The sequence below is a fragment of the Panthera uncia genome, chromosome C2 (assembly GCF_023721935.1).
Source record: "Panthera uncia isolate 11264 chromosome C2, Puncia_PCG_1.0, whole genome shotgun sequence".
Classification (NCBI taxonomy): Eukaryota; Metazoa; Chordata; class Mammalia; order Carnivora; family Felidae; genus Panthera; species Panthera uncia.
This window is the reverse complement of record NC_064810.1, coordinates 21,598-39,132: the sequence shown is the minus strand read 5'-3', so window position 1 is coordinate 39,132 and position 17,535 is coordinate 21,598. Positions and strand designations below refer to the sequence as shown.

The 17,535-nt window shown below is 41.3% G+C and overlaps 1 protein-coding gene across 1 annotated transcript in view; it reads right to left on the bottom strand.

The window, feature by feature from the left end:
• LOC125920637 (aryl hydrocarbon receptor-like) overlaps nt 1-3,904 on the bottom strand; it is a 50,051-nt gene extending 46,147 nt beyond the window's left edge. Inside the window, exon 1 of the mRNA XM_049627653.1 lies at nt 3,693-3,904. Coding sequence (XP_049483610.1) covers nt 3,693-3,836 — 144 coding nt within the window. The 5' untranslated portion in view covers nt 3,837-3,904. The remainder of the gene's footprint in view (nt 1-3,692) is intronic.
• Nucleotides 3,905-17,535: the final 13,631 nt, after the last annotated feature.

Sequence of the window (17,535 nt, the reverse complement as noted above, 5' to 3'; positions counted from 1 at the left end):
GTGTGTGTGTGTGTGTGTGTGTATGTGCGTGTGCATGTGTGTGCTGCAGACTGCATAATCTCTATCTATCTTCAAATCCTGCCATGATTCTTCTACCAGCTCAAGTATACTATTGGTGCCTCTAGTGAATTTTTCATTTCAGTTATTATATTTTTCAACTCTAGAATTTCCATGTAGTTCCTTTTATATCTCACTTCATGGATATTTTCTATTTGATGAGACTTTGTCATCTTCCTTTAATTTTAAAAATTATTTCCTTTCATTCTTTGAGCATATTTATAAAAACCACTTAGAAGTTTTATCTGGTATATTCAACATCTGGGTCACTCAAGGGCAGTTTCTATTCCCTCTTTTAGTTCTCTACATGAGTCACACTTTCCTGTTTCTTTACATGTCTCATGATTTATTGTTGAGAACTACATCTTTAGGTAATATACTAACTGGATAATGATCTCCACCTCTCTTGTTTGCTTGTTTATTTAATGATCTGGATGGATTAGTTCAGTGAAGTCTAATTCCCTCACCCCCGGCAGCCTCTAATCTCATTCCCCATAAGGCATAGCCTTGGGTATGTACATAGTCTTCCTGATCAGCAGATAGTGACAACGGTGTTTACCTTTGCGGTTTATTATCTCCTTCCCTGATCTCACCACTAAACTTCAAGCTGTTAGCCTTCACTAATTGTTAATGGGTTGCTCTATTGTTCTAGACGATGGTCCAGTTGCAGTTGGACATTACAAGGGCAAGGTTTTGGTAGATTTTGAGACTTTTCTGACCCTGTGGCTCTTCCAAATTGTGTCTTTCCATGATTTTCTCTGTTAAATTTTAGCTGGTCTACTATTTCACCCTCTTAATTGTGCGTTTTTAGAAAAATGGAATGATTTAAATTTGATTTGATCTTGAATGCCAAACATCTGAACGTGCTCCCACAAAATGAAGTCAAATATTTCTGTGAATATAAAAGGAAACCTGTTTTTAAATCATGGAGCTGGGGGATCAGAGGGGGAGCTCTCATGTCTTACAACTCATCATCAATTGCAGAGCACAACAGGAAGAGATATATCTTGCAAGTTGATACTACTTTAGCTATTTTGCTACCAGCAGGAGGAAGAAGGATTTCCTCCTCCCCCCCGAACCAGCCTAGCCAGTAAGAGATGTTCAAATCTCAGCCTAAGACTGTCACACCCCAGCCAATGAGAAGTCACTATACTTCCAGCTCCCAGTTTATTCTAATGGACTTTCTGTTTACAACATCCCCTTCCAATTTCTCCTTCTCCTCTGTAAAAGAGTCTCTTCTCTTTTGTTGTATGGACTTGCCTATCGTTTTTCAATAGATTTGTTTGTCCCAAATTGCAATTCCCTATGGCTCCCAAGTAAACCTATGCTTTCTGGTAAAACAGCTGACAGTTTATTTTCAAGGTAAATGTTACTTGGTGTCAGAAGTGGGATCGAGAAAAGATCCTCCCCTCCCCGCCTCAACAATTCCTGGGGTGATGAGCAAAAGCCACTGGTATCCACAGAGCTACTTGAGCTCACTGCTTTCTTGGTGAACCTTGGAGTTTGAGGCTGTTTTCTTCTGGGTTTTGAGTTCTGCTCTCTTTCTGTTTTGATTTCTCCATGCTTTATTAAGGATCTGTGTTAAGGCCTTGCCCTCTGAGAGTACTCATTTGGACTTTGGTCCCACTCTTTTTTAGAACTTAACTTTTCCTGTTGAAACTGTGCCTGTTGGAAATATGCTGACTTTGGTCCGATACCTTTGAAACCAGGCTGTTTCTACTGGAACTGTACTGTTTAGGAATTTTCTTTGGCTTTAGGAAAAAGACTCTAATAAAACAGATCACAATCATCAAAATGCTTTGAGGGTGCCCCCCCATTCTGGGTCCTCTGTCGATTTTATGTTTTAAAATCATGGCCCCCCTCATGTGCATTTCTAACTAAATATACCAACTTAACTGAAAGTAATGTAGAACTTCAATGGCCAATATGGAAGAACATTTGATCTTCCCAATTTTTTTCTTATAATTACATTAGAAACCCTTGTCTGCAAACAAAACAAAACAAAACAAAACAAAGTAAACAAACTGAATGGGATAACTACTTTAATTGGTGCCTTGAGGGTACCAATTTTCAGGATTCTAAGTTTGCATCTTTGAAAAATACTGTTTCTAAATTAACTGAGGCAAAGGCGGCAGAGGGGGGTATAATTCAAGAATTTGACAGTATTAATCAAATAGCCAATGAGGTGAATTAAATGACCCTTTGAAATCTATTTGCTCCATCTCTTGTGGTTTAGCTGAGTCTGGAGACACTGATCATTTGTTCCTATTGAATCAGCTACCATCGTTCTTATGGACAAAATCTTCATCTGCTACTGGCAGAATCTACAGTGCACCTCCCATCAAGATTCAAAGAGATCCCTCAAAACCTCTCCCCAGAATTAATCAATAGCCTATAAAGAAAGAAGTCCTATAAGGCATTATGACCATAATAGAAGATTACAAGGCTCAGGGCCTCATTATATGCTGCACTAGTCCCTCTAACACTCCTAATTTACCTGTGATAAAACCCAATGGCCAGGGATGAAGGTTTGTCCAGGACCTCTGAGCAATAAATAACACTGTAATCCTTCATTACCCTGTTCTTCCTAACCCCTGTGTGTTACCAATATCCATTCCTGATGATAGCAAATTTTTTTCACTGCAATTGATCTATGCAGTGCATTTCTTAGTATTCCAGTTGATTAAGGATAGCTAACATCTATTTGCTTTCACTTAGAAAGAATGGAAATACCTGGACAGTAATGCCCCAGGGCTTCACAGAGTGTCCTTCTTACTTTTCACAAAACTTAAAAGCTGACCTGCATGCTATAGTTTTCTTCAGGGTTTACTTTGCTACAATGTGTAGATGATTTGCTTCTTAAACTTCTTCACAGGAAGACAGTATTCACCTGTTAAACTTTTTGGCCTTAAAGAGATATAAAGTCTCCAAAAATTTTTTCAGTTTTCTCAAATTCAGGTTTGATACTTTTGGCATCTGATCTGGGAATAAGGACTACATGTTTTCACAGTGTGTTCCCAGGAGTGAAAGACCTTAAGCATCACATCGTGCAACCGGGAAATTTTGTCTTTTGGAAACGACACTTCCAGAAAGGCTCTTATCTCACTGAAAAGGCCCTTATCAGGAACTGCAAACCAATGCTTGTGCCGCCAAACTCCAGGGAACAGACTCTTTGATTCACATGATTCATCTGAAGACAGCACCAAACCCCGACTGCACCTACACACCCCCTAGTGTCCTGAAAGTAAAGATTTCCTGGATCTGAAGCACACAGTCTTTGGAAAGACAGCTTTCTGAGTCTTACAACCCCTGAGGCAGGCAGGGAAATGCAGCATCATCCTTGTGGGGAGAGTTGGCTGCTACTTGACTAGCAGGTGGCCATTAAGGACTGACATCCAGGGTTTCTGACTCTTCTCATGTGTGACTCCCACCCACATGGCACAATAGTTATAGAATTATCCAAAAAATGGGAAAAAGAGATATAGAATACTCTATTCAACCAGAAACTGTTCATGGCAATTAAAGATAAATCCAGTAAGAGTTGAAACAAAATTTTTCTGGAAAACTCTGAGGCCTGGTTCTGTTATAATTATAACCACTGACAGGGAATAGAGTTGGAAAATATCATACAGTACCTGAAGAAGCAAGTCCCCTTCAGAAAACAGTTCTACATTGACCTGTGGAGAGGTATGCTCACTTCCTCCTGGATTCATGGGTGGGTCACCTGAGCAGTCTGCAATGCTGTCCTTTAGGATGGCTGAGGAAGACAAAGGTGGCATTGAAAACAAATATGTAATAATCTTGTTGGTATAGCTTGTGTTTGAGGAAACCGTCTTAACAGGAAACAAACTGAGGGTTGATGGAGGGAGGGTGGGGGGATGGGCTAAATGGGTGATGGGTATTAAGGAGGGCATTTCTTCTGATGAGCACTGGGTGTTATAGGTCAGTGATACATCACTAAATTATACTCTGGAAACCAATATTACACTATATGTTAACAAACTAGAATCTAAATAAAAATTTGGAAGAAATAAAAAAAAATACATGACAGCTCTGAAATAAAGAGGGGGGAAAAAAGGAAAGCATCTTACAGCCTCAGAAGTGCCCATTAAGTGATCTGGCCATGGTTCCTGGAAAGAAACCCAAGGGCTACTGGAGCTGCTCATGCTTGTTCAAGCCAACATCTAAGACAGAGCAGCTGTGAAAAGTCGAGGCTGCTTGAAATCAGAGGAAAGTCATTTGTACAGAGCGGTCTGCAAGTTGTTTTAAAAACAAGCTCATCACAGGGTTCATCAGAGAACCCTGTGGAAACCAGGGCACTCCTGCCTCTGTCTCTGGCCCGGGACCACTGGAGTGGCCTGCATGCTAGAGACGTAGCTGGTTGTCTGGGGAAGATTAAGGTGTGGGAAGGGGGCTGGTGCTGGGGAACGAATTCAACCCAAGAGCAGCCCCACATAGAGACAGCCTAGAAATAAGACATTCTTCTGTGAAGAATGAGGCATTTGGGCCAGGCCCAGGCTGGTGGGGATCTAGAATGCCCTCACACCTCCAGTTCTGCACCACTCTACAGAGGCATTCCATGTCTTCTCAGGCTCCTGCACCTCCCTGCAAGCTGAGTGCTAATGTGCTCCTCCATCGGCAGAACAGTCCCAGCCAGGCTCTCCCCCAAGTTCCCACAGGAGTGTGAACAGTGGGTTCTCGTTCAGCCAGTTGTCTCTTTGGGACATGTGACTATGTGCTTCCCCTGCGCCACCCCCCCCTGCCCCCGCCCCCATCTCCAGGTCTCCAGCAAAGTCTCTTTATCTTCTTACTCTACAGTGGGCCCCAGCTGGTCTAAGACCCAAGTGATGGGCCATCCAGTTCTCTCTAGCTTGAGTTTGTGATTTCAAATTACCTCATTTTCATGGCAACAGAGACTCTGCCTAGTGCAGTGAGAGCAGGTTCAGACCTGGCTCTCTCTCTCTGCTGTGCCACCTTAAAAATCCTTGAGTTCTCTGAGCCTCACTTTTCTATCAGTACTGGCAGATAGATGATGACAGTGCCTCACAGACTCAGATGAGATACCTGGACAAAAAGCATGGCTCATAGAGGATGCTCAATAGATGACAATCCTTTTTTATGAATTACATAATATGAAAATTATATAATGCTGAGTCACAAAGAAAGGGAGAACCGGGCATCTGGATTTGAAGAGCATATAGCAGATGAATGTGGGTTAACTGCTTAGTTATGAAACTTTTGACACATGGCACCTGTCCTGTTGAATGCGGAAGTAGGCAGGGATAGGGAAAACCCTAGCCTCGGTCTTAGGCCATGGCAGGAGGAAGCTGGGACCTTGATATGGCAGCTCATTGGGTTCTATGGCTTGGGGAGGCTAGGATCCTGTGGACAGTAGTGGGTCCTCAACAAAGCCGTTGTGTGTGTGGATCCTGTGGGTCCAGCCTTCCTGCCTGTTTGAGGGTCCAAAAGGAATGGGGACTGTTTTCCTTAGGCTGGCTCTTGAGGGAGCTGTGCCTCTCACCCAGGCTGTCCCTACTCCTGCCTACATGAGAAACAGCCTTGTAAGTCATTCATCCATTCAGAGGAGAGACCCAGAGGAGGAGTGTACAAAAGTGGTGGGAGAGACAGGACTGAGATCCACAGCTCTGAACAGACCAGGTTTTAGACTGGCTGAGGATCAAGGTGTTTCCATGTGAAAGCAGTTCACAACACACAACTAGTAAAGACAGCAGCTCTCCAGAGCATCCCAGGGGCACATATGTGCCTCTTTCCTTTGGGCCATCCTTGGGGGAAACCAGACCCAGGTCAGAGGGTCTAAGGTCTCCACCACTGTCAGTGGCCTGCAGCACAGCCCCTGTGCTCATGGCACAAACCAGAGACATCTGGAGGAGAGAAGGCCCCGGCACAGCTCTAGGCAGGCAGCCTGGAAACAGAGGCAAGGCTATTCAAGGCAAGGCTCTGGGTAATGAGAGGACTTTGAAGGGCCTATGCTTCCCTTCCCTCAAAGGATTTCAGCCCCTGTAGGATTCATAAAGTATAAAATTAACCATTTTAAACTGAGCAGCCCTGTGGCATTGAGCACATTCACAATGTTGTGCAACCTCCACCTCCGTCGAGATCCAAAATACTGTCAACACCCCAAAAGAAAACCCTGTATCTGTTCAGCAGTCATCCTGGCCCTCTGACCCCAGACCCCTGGCCAGCACCTCAAATGTGTTTGACCATTACATGGCTATTCCACATTACTGTTATATGCGATTAAATAGCTGCTGCTCCTCTAAAGTTTTCAGTGCATTTTGGGCAGTTTCATAATTCTCAGTGTATTTTCAATGTCGACTAGATCCAACTAATTTTTTAATTTCTATTTTGAGCTGCTGTAACAATTTGTTACATGTTATCCAGGCCCAGAGTCTTCCTGTCTGTCTTCCTGGACTGCATGTTACCAGTTAAGAAGGGACACACTTTCCTCCTCCAGGAGAAACTGGCGGCCACAAGCTCACCTGTGTTCAGTTGCATCTGGATTTACTGAGTAAAAGTTCCACTTGCAGGAATGGGTTAAAACTAACTTTCAGCAATGACACAGTGAATTAGCAGGCAGGACATGGAAGAGTAGACTGTGCCCATTACATGGTAAAGAACTTTAGGAGAATAAGTGCTCCAGAAGATAATAAGAAATATCTCAATTCATATCCTAGTTTCATAAAAATGGTTGTTCTAAACCAAAGTTTTGCAAGGTGGAGGAGCACTTGGCTTATCACAAGAAATGACAAATTAACGGAAGGAAAGAATTCAGGCCATCAGCTAGGGATTTCTGCATATGCCAGTCTCTGAGCCTGGTGCAAAACACAGCCAGGCTGGGACCTGTGTTCATCTCCTTCCATGGACAGCCTGAGAGATGGTGTGGAGCCCAGAATTTACACATCAGGTTGGGCATCCACTTACGCGCTTGCATTCTGGTTCACCTATTGCACCTGTGCTGAGCATGCTGCCTTCTTCCTCTGCCTGAGACCAAACACCATGGTGCAGCCTTTGCCCGGACAGAAGGTTAACTAACTCCAAGTGCTTGTGTGCACAGGCTCCTCTCATAGCTTATTTTGGAAACCACGGCTGCCACTTACCTGCAAAGTAGCTCTTCACCTTTAGGTAGCCCACAATCAGCCTGAGGATGGAGAGCTTGTCAAGCCGGGCTCGCACATCCTCAGGGAAGGGCAGCAAGTTGGTCAGTTTGGTCAGCTCTTGATTCAGGCGGTCCCGGTGCCGTTTAGAAGGGTTGGACTTGGCTCCTTCTGGAGGCTGTGGTTTAGGACTTGGGGGGGAGAGAGAAGCCATTATTCTCTGCCTTTCTCTGCACTGTCGCTTGTATCACCCACAGGGCCCCAATGGTGTGCCAGACACTATCTGGCCCACGTTCCTCGTGTTTGGAGGCAGAAACCTTTGTTCCACAGTTTCAGGTTCTGCCCATGCATAAAACGCCACGGAGGCTCTGCCCTCCTGGCCAGTGGGCCCAGGGGATGGATGAGGCCACTTCATACTGTGCACATGTTAGACCTGGTGGCCCTCAAAGCACCAGGAGCTGGGGACTGGCCATTCCTCCCCACTTTCTGGTAGCCTGACATATTTGCATCCATATGCAATTTTTTAAATTAGGAAATCTATACCACAATTAACACTGAAATGGCTGAAACTCCATTTAGGAAATTATTAAGAATTGAGCCTACACACACACACACACACACACACACACACTCACAAACCTACATTAACACACATCTATGTGTATGTGCTCTCTCCTTTTCTGTATGCACACACAGACCAAGGTACATTGTAATTACATTGCTGAAAACCAGTGACGGAGAGAGCCGGAGAAAAAAGACCCATTTCATACAGATGAATTAAGATACAATGAATGCTCACTTCTCATCAGAAAAAATGCCAGCCAAGACGCAATGGGATGACATCTTTAATGTACTGAAAGAAGGAATTTTTAACCCAGAATTCCATGACTGAGGAAAAGATCCTTTAAAAATGAAGGCAAAGTAAAGACATTTTCAGACAAAGAAAAACTCAAAGAATGTTTACAGAAGATTTGAGCTACAATAAATATTAAAATTTGTTTAATGTTTATTTATTTTTGAAGGAGAGAGAGAGAGACAGAGTGTGAGTGGGGGAGGGGCAGAGAGAGAGGGGCAGAGAGCTGGCAGCACAGAGCCCGACATGGGGCTCGAACTCATGAACTGTGATATCATGACCTGAACCGAAGTGAGACGCTTAACCGACAGAGCCACCTAGGCGCCCCTGAGCTACAATAAATATTAAAAAAGGTTCTTCAAGCTGAAGAAAAATGATATTAGACAGAAATATGGATCTCCATGAAAGAATAAACAATGCTGTAGATGATAAAAATTTAATGATTTTAATTTACTTAAAACATGATTGACTACTTAAAGAAAAATAATAGTGTTGCACTGTGGTGTTTATGGCATATGTAGAATGTATGAAAACAATAGCACAAAGGATGGAAGGGACATGGAATTATATTATTCTGAGGTGATTACATTATCCATACAGCAGTATCATATTATTTGAAAATAGATAGTATCAGTTAAGATTTACACTGTAAGCCTCAGGGCAAACACTGAAAATATAAAGCAAAGAGGTACAACTAATAAGTCACAAAAGGAGATATATGAGATACTAAAAAAGAATTAAATCCAAAGAAAGGAAGGAAAAATAACAAAGAATAGATGGAACAAATAGAAATAAAATGGCAGACTTAAACTCAACCACATTGAGATTACAAAAATGTAAACAAGCAGAGAATATCAGACTGGCTGAAAAAACAAAACCCAATATATGGTGTCTAGAGGAAACACAATTTGAATGTAAAGACACAGATAGGTTAAAGTAAAAGGATTGAAAAAGACATACCATGTGCACATTAGACATAAGAAAGCTGGAGTGCCTGAGTGGTTATATTATCAGACAGAGAAGACTTACCAAAGATAAAGAGAGATGTTTTCATAATTTAAAAAAAGTCATTATATATATATATATATATATATATATTCACAGAGTTTCAAAATATGTGGATCAAGAACTGAGACAGCTGGTAGGAGGAACAGACAAATTCATAAGTAGAATTGGGGACTGCTGCAGTGTTCTCTCACTAAATGATAGGACAGATAGTTAGAAAATTATTAAGGATATACAAGACATGGACCCTCTCCTCTAACTTAGTATGATTGATATTTGTAAAACACTACAACAAACAGCTGCAGAATATAGATTCTTTTTATGCACAAGCAGAAATTCATCAAGGGAGACTATATTCTGGGCCATAAAACAAGTCTCAGTATGTTTAAATAGATTGAAATCATACGGAGTACATTGTCAGACACAATGATATTTAAGAAACAGTAACAAAGATATCTGAAAAATCCTCAAATATTTGCAAATTAACACATTTTAAAATAACTCATGTGCCCAGGGTGCCTGGGTGGCTCAGTCAATTAGCATTCAACTCTTGATCTTGGTTCAAGTCATGATCTCATAGTTTGTGAGTTTCCAGCCGTGCGTCAGTCTCTATGCTGATGGCACAGAGCCTGCTTGGGATTCTGTGTCCTTTTCTCTGCCCCTCCCCTGCTTGTACTCTCTCTCTCTCTCTCAAAACAGATAAATGAACTTAAAAAAAATAAAACAACTCATGGGCCAAAGGAGAAATCACAAAGGAAATAAGAAAAAATCTAATTGGTAATGAAGGACAACATACCAAAATTTGTGGGGTGCAGTTAATGCAATGTGTAGAGGGAAGACTATCGCCTTACTTACATATGAAAAGGAGAAAGTTTTATAGTAAATGATCTGAGTTTCCTTCTTAAAAGCTAGAAACACAAGAGTAAACTAAGCCCAAAGTATGTACAAGGAAGAAAATAATCAAGTAAAAGCAGAACAATGAAACAGAAAATGGAGGAAATAAATGAAAGTGAAAACTGAAAATATCAATGAAATTGATAATCATCTATCAAATCAATTCCCCCCAAAAGAAAATGCTAATTACCAATAGTAAGGAAGGAAGGGAAATAGTTATAGATCCTACAGACATGAACAGGAGGAAATCTTCAAGATCTTGTGATGTGCAAAGATTTCTTAGATGGGTCACAAAAAGCACAAACCAGAACAGAAAAAGATTGGTAAGCTGGACTTCAACAAAATTAAGAAACTAAGTATGGAAAAAAGTATATGTAGTATATGTAGTTGAAAAAAAGTTATTGTATCCAGAATACATAAAGGACTTTCACTAATCCATTAGAAATGGGTAAATAATTTGAATAGATACTTCACTAAAGAAAATATACTAATAGCCAAAAAGCATATGGGATCATAGGCAACATTATAATTCATCAGAAAACTGCAAATTAAAATAAATTACTTGTACATATATATTAAAATGGCTAAAATTAAAAAGATTGACAACATCAAGTGTTGGAGGGGATCTGGAGTAACGAACTCTCATTCATTGGAAAATGATTTCAGTTTTTTAAAATGTTAAACATGGCATAGAAATTCCAATCCTAGGTGCTTACTGGGATGAAATGAAAGTATATGTCCACAAAAGACTATTTATAGCACCTTATTCATAATAGCCCGAACTGGGGGGACCAGCCAGCCAAATGAATGAGGAGGGGGCTCAACAGCTCAGTTCACTACCCCCTAAGGTTCCTTGGAACCTGCTCACCAGGTGACCCTGTCTCATGAGGTTTTCCCTCGTCTTCTCCAGCAGGATCCCAGCCTCTTTCAACAAGCCACAGAAAGAGGCCAGGTCCAAGTGAGGCAGCAGGTAAACTGGGAAGCCCCTTCACCACCCAGGCTCTATGCCTCAGCCCTAAGAGGGGGATGATAATAGAAGTCTCTACCTCCTAGGTTGCTTAAGGATCAATTACAAAACATAGATGCCATGGTGTAGAACATTGTGCCAGTTTTTTTTTAAGTTTATTTTTTAAAATTGACATCCAAATTAGTTATAATATAGTGCAACAATGATTTCAGGAGTAGATACCTTAGTGTCTCTTACCCACTTCGCCCATCCCCCCTCCCACACGCCCTCCATTAATCCTCTGTTTGTTCTCTATATTTAGGAGTCTCTTATGTTTTGTCCCCCTCCCTGTTTTCATATTATTTTTGTTTCCCTTCCCTTATGTTCATCTGTTTTGTCTCTTAAATTCCTCATATGAGTGAAGTCATATGATATTTGTCTTTCTCTGATTGACTAATTTCACTTAGCATAATACCCTCCAGTTCCAGCCATGTACTTGCAAATGGCAAGATTTCATTCTTTTTGATTGCCGAGTACTACTCCATTGTACATATATACCACATCTTCTTTATCCATTCATCCATTGATGGATGTTTGGGCTCTTTCCATACTTTGGCTGTTGTTGATAGTGCTGCTATAAACATTGGGGTGCATGTTTCCCTTCAAAACAGCACACCTGTATCCCCTGGATAAATACCTAGTAGGGCAATTGCTAGGTCATAGGGTAATTCTATTTTTAGGTTTTTGAGGAACCTCCATACTGTTTTCCAGAGTGGCTGGAAAGCCCACCAACAGTGCAAAAGAGATCCTCTTTCTCCGCATTCTTGCCAACATCTGTTGTTGCCTGAGTTGTTAATGTTAGCCATACTGACATGTATGAGGTGGTATCTCACTGTGGTTTTGATTTTTATTTCCCTGATGATGAGTGATGTTGTGCATTTTTTCATGTGTCAGTTGGCCATCTGGATGTCTTCTTTGGAGAAGTGTCTATTCATGTCTTTTGCCCATTTCTTCACTGGATGATTTGTTTTTTGGGTGAGTTTGATAAGTTCTTTACAGATTTTGGATAGTAACCCTTCATCTGATATGTCATTTCCAAATATCTTTTCCCATTCTGTAGGTTGCCTTTTAGTTTTGCTGATTGTTTCCTTCGCTGTGCAGAAGTTTTTGTTTTGATGAGGTCCCAATAGTTCATTTTTGCTTTTGTTTCCCTTGCCTCCGGAGACGTGTTGAGTAAGAAGTTGCTGCGGCCAAGATCAAAGAGGTTTTTGCCTGCTTTCTCCTCTAGGATTTTGATGGGTTCCTGTCTTACATTTAGATCTTTCATCCATTTTGAGTTCATTTTTGTGTATGGTGTAAGAAAGTGGTCCACGTTCATTCTTCTGCATGTCGCTGTCCAGTTTTTCCAGCACCACTTGCTGAAGAGACTGTCTTTATTCCATTGGATATTCTTTCCTGCTTTGTTAAAGATTAGTTGGCCATACGTTTGTGGGTTGATTTCCGGGTTCTCTATTCTGTTCCGTTGATCTGAGTATCTGTTTTTGTGTCGGTACCATACTGTCTTGATGATTACAGCTTTGTAGTATAGCTTGAAGTCCGGGATTGTGATGCCTCCTGACTTGGTTTTCTTTTTCAAGATTGCTTTGGCTATTTGGGGTCTTTTCTGGTTCCATACAAATTTTAGGATTGTTTGTTGTAGCTCTGTGAACAATGCTGGCATTATTTTGATAGGGATTGCACTGAATATGTAGATTGCTTTGGGTAGTATTGACGTTTTAACAATATTTGTTCTTCCTATCCAGGAGCATGGAATATTTTTCCATTTTTTTTGTGTCTTCTTCAATTTCTTTCATAAGCTTCCTATAGTTTTCAGTGTATAGGTTTTTCACCTCTTTGGTTAGATTTAGTCCTAGATATTTTATGGTTTTTGGTGCAATTGTAAATGGGATCGATTCCTTGATTTCTCTTTCTGTTGCTTCATTGTTGGTGTATAGGAATGCAACCGATTTCTGTACATTGAATTTATGTCCTGCAACTTTGCTGAATTCATGAATCGTTCTAGCAGTTTTTTGGTGGAATCTTTAGGGTTTTCCATATAGAGTATTGTGTCATCTGCGATGAGTGAAAGTTTTACCTCCTCCTGGCTGATTTGGATGCCTTTTATTTCTTTGTGTTGTCTGACTGCAGAGGCTAAGACTTCCAATACTATGTTGAATAACAGTGGCAAGAGTGGACATCCCTGTCTTGTTCCTGACCTTAGGAGGAAAGCTCTCAGTTTTTCCCCATTGAGGATGATACTAGTGTTGGGTCATTCATATATGGCTTTTATGATCTCCAGGTATGATCCTTCTATCCCTACTTTCTTGAGGGTTTTTATCAAGAAACGATGCTGTATTTTGTCAAATGCTTTCTCTGCATCTGTTGAGAGGATCGTGTGGTTCTTGTACTCTCTTTTGTTGATGTGATGAATCATGTTAATTGTTTTGTGGATATTGAACCAGCCCTGCATGCCAGGTATAAATCCCACTTGGTCATGGTGAATACTTGTTTTAACGTATTGTTGGATCTGGTTGGCTAATATCTTGTTGAGGATTTTTGCATCCATGTTCATCAGGGAAATTGGTCTATAGTTCTCCTTTTTAGTGGGGTCTCTGTCTGGTTTTGGAATCAAGGTAATGTTGGCTTCATAGAAAGAGTTTGGAAGTTTTCGTTCCATTTCTACTTTTTGGAACACCTTCAAGAGAATAGGTGTTAACTCTTCCTTAAACGTTTGTTAGAATTCCCGTTGAAAGCCATCTTGCCCTGGACTCTTGTTTTGGGGAGATTTTTGATTATTAATTCGATTTCCTTACTGGTTATGGGTCTGTTCAAATTTTCTATTTCTTCCTGTTTCTGTTTTGGTAGTGTATATGTTTCTAGGAATTTGTCCATTTCTTCCAGAATGCCCATCTTATTGGCGTATAATTGCTCTAATATTCTCTTATTATTGTTTTTATTTCTGCTGCGTTGGTTGTGATCTCTCCTCTTTAATTCTTGATTCTATTTACTTGGGTCCTTTCCTTTTTCTTTTTGATCAAACTGGCTAGTGGTTTATCAATTTTGTTAATTCTTTCAAAGAACCAGCTTCTGGTTTCATTGATCTGTTCTACTGTGTTTTTGGTTTTGATAGCATTAATTTCTGCTCTGATCTTTATTATTTCCTGTCTTCTGCTGGTTTTGGGTGTTATTTGCTGTTCATTTTCCAGCTCTTTAAGGCGTAAGGTTAGGTTGTGTATCTGAGACCTTTCTTCCTTCTTTAGGAAGGTGTGGATTGCTATATAGTTTCCTCTTATGACTGCCTTTGCTGCATCCCAGAGGTTTTGAAAACTTGTGCCAGTTTTTTGTGGTTTGCTAACGATGTTAGTCTGTGTGTAATCAGACTAACAAAAATTACTACAGTAATCAGACAACAAAAATGAATAAAAGGCATCCAAATTGGCAAGGAGGAAGTCAAACTTTCACTCTTTGAAGATGATATGATACTCTTTGTATAAACCCAAAAGACACCATCAAAACATTGCTAGAACTGATACATGAATTCAACAAAGTTTCAGGATATAAAATCAATGTACATAGATCTGTTTCATTTCTATACACCAATCATGAAGCATTAGAAAAAGAAATCAAGGAACTGATCCAATTTATAATTGTGCCAGAAACCATAAGATACTTAGGAATAAAACTAACCAAAGAGGTAAAAGATCTGTACTCTGAAAACTATAGAACACTTATGAAAGAAAATATTCTATGCTCATGGATTGGACGAACAAACATTGTTAAAATGTCTATACTATCCAAAGCAATCTACACATTTAAGGCAATCTCTGTTAAAATACCAACAGCATTTTTCACAGTGCTAGAACAAACAGTTCTAAAATTTGTGTGGAACCACAAAAGACCCTGAATAGCCAAAGTAATCCTGATAAAGAAAAGCAAAGCTGGAGGCATCATGATTCCAGACTTCAAGCTATATTACAAAGCTGTAGCCATTAAGACAATATGGTACCAGCACACACACACACAAAAAAAAGACACATAGATCAGTGGAACAGAATAGAAAACCCAGAAATGGATCTACAACTATATGGCCAACTAATCTTTGACAAAACAGGAAAGAATATCCAATGGAAAAAAGACAGTGTCTTCAACAAATGGTGTTGGGAAAACTGGACAGCAACATACAGAATGGACCACTTTCTTACACCACACACACAAAAAAATTTGTGAAATGAATGAAAGACCTAAATGTGAGACAGGAAAACACCAAACTCCTAGAGAAGAAATAGGTGGCAACTCTTTGACCTTGGTTGCAGCAACTTCATGCTAGACATGTCACTGAAGGCAAGGGAAACAACAGCAAAAATGAACTATTGGGACTTCATCAAGATAAAAATATTTTGCACAGCGAAGGAAACAACAAAAATAATAGGCAGCCTAGAGAATGGGAGAAGATATTTGCAAGTGAAATATCTGATAAAGTCTTAGTATCCAAAATCTATAAAGAACTTATCAAACTCAGCACCCAAAAACAAAGAATCCAGTGAAGAAATGGGCAGAAGACATGAACAGACATTTTTCAAAAGAAGACATTCAGATGGCTAACAGATACATGAAAAGCTTCTCAATATCACTCATGATCAGGGAAATACAAATCGAAACCACAATGAGATACTACTTCACACCTGTCAGAATGGCTACAATTAACAACTCAGGAAAAAACAGATGTTGGCAAGGATGTGGAGAAAGGGGAACCCTCGTGCACTGCTGGTGGGAATGGAAACTGGTGCAGCCACTCGGGAAAACAGTATGGAGGTTCCTCAAAAAGTTAAAAATAGAACTACCCTCCATCCCATCCCAGCAATTGCACCCAAAGGATAAAAAAACAAACACACAAAAATACTGATTCAAGGGGGCACATGCACCCCAATGTTTTCAGCAGCATTATCAATAATAGCCACACTATAGAAAGAGCACAAGTGTCCATCAACTGATGAATGGATAAAGCAGATGTGGTATATATACACAATGGAATATTACTCAGCCATCAAAAAGAATGAAATCTTGTCATTTGCAACATTGTGGATAGAGCTAGAGTGTATTATGCTAAGTGAAATAGGTCAGTTAGAGAAAGACAAATACCATATGATTTCACTCATATGTGGAATTTAAGAAACATAACAGATGAACACAGGGAAGGGAAGGGAAGGGAAGAGAGAGAGAGAGAGAGAGAGAGAGAGAGAAGGAAACCATAAGAGACTCTTGATGATAGAGAACAAACTGAGGGTTGATGGAGGGAGGTGAGTGGGGATGGGCTAAATGGGTGATAGGTATTTAGGAGGGTACTTGTGATGAACACTGGGTGTTATATGTAAGTGATGAATTGCTAAATTCTACACTGGAAACCAAGCTTACCAAGTTAATTTTAGTTAACTGGAATTTAAATAAAAATGTGAAATTAAAAAAATGTGCAGTATATGTAATACATTTAGGGATGCCTCCCCCCATTTTAACATTTTTTTTTTTCAATTAACCAGTGATGGCTGGTTTCACTGCCCTGGACAAATAACTTATGATGAGCTTGTTTCTGAGCTATGCCCCTACTGAGAAGTTTCATGGTGTGTATATTTTTTATTGTGTAAAATGCAAACACCATAAATTTTTACCAATGTAACCATTTTTAAAGTGTACCGTTCAGTGGCATTAAGCACCTTCAGGATGTTGTATCGCCATCACCACTCCCCAGGTCCAGAACTTTTTCAGCACCTTGAGAGAAACCCCTAACCCTTAGCAGTCACTTCCCCTCTCCCACCCCCTTGCCACCTCCGATCTACTTTTGGATTTACCTGTTCTGAGCATTTCCTATCACTGGTATCAAGGGCTATTTGCCCTTTTGTACTTCACTTCTACCACGGCATTTTATGTATTTTAAAACGACATGGAATTAGAATTGATATTTTGAGAGGTTTTGGAAATTTCTCACAGACCCGCCTCCAGGAGCTGGTTCCCTTGCGCCAGTGGGGGTGGGGTGGGGGTGGAAGGAGGGTCTCTGCGTCCCTGGGGATATGCTTTGAGGGCGGGTTGTCGCCAGGCCCTCGCTGCCAGGTGTGGTCCAGCCCCGGGTCCCCGCCCCAGCCGCTCCGGGACGCGCACAGACCCTGGGGTATCTGGTCCAAGGACGCTGCCCAAGGAGTGACCTCTCCACAGGCTTGTGATTTTTTGTCCTCAGGAACGTCTGCCCAGCTCCAGGGGCCACACAGATCTCTCCCGCCAGGAACGTGGAAGGGACCCTGCCGCGTCGGGACCGTGCTCAGGGCCTTGGCATCCCGTCGGTAAATGGGGGTGAAGTGTGGGAGTCACCCATCCACGCAAGGTCTCTCCCTTCCAACCCCCCGCCGTGACTCGGGACCCCTTCCCTTGCCGGCGTGCGCGCCCTGGTCCCGGCATTGTGGACCCGGGAGACCCTTCCCCGGGCGCGCCCTGGTCCGGGAGACCCCGCGCGCCCTTCCCGAAGAGCTCGCTCAGTCAGCGCCCTCCGCCCCCAGACCTGAGCAAGACCCCCAGAGACACTTCTGGGGTGGGACTGGGGGATCTTGACGTCGCATTCCACCCTCCCCAGGCCGGTACTC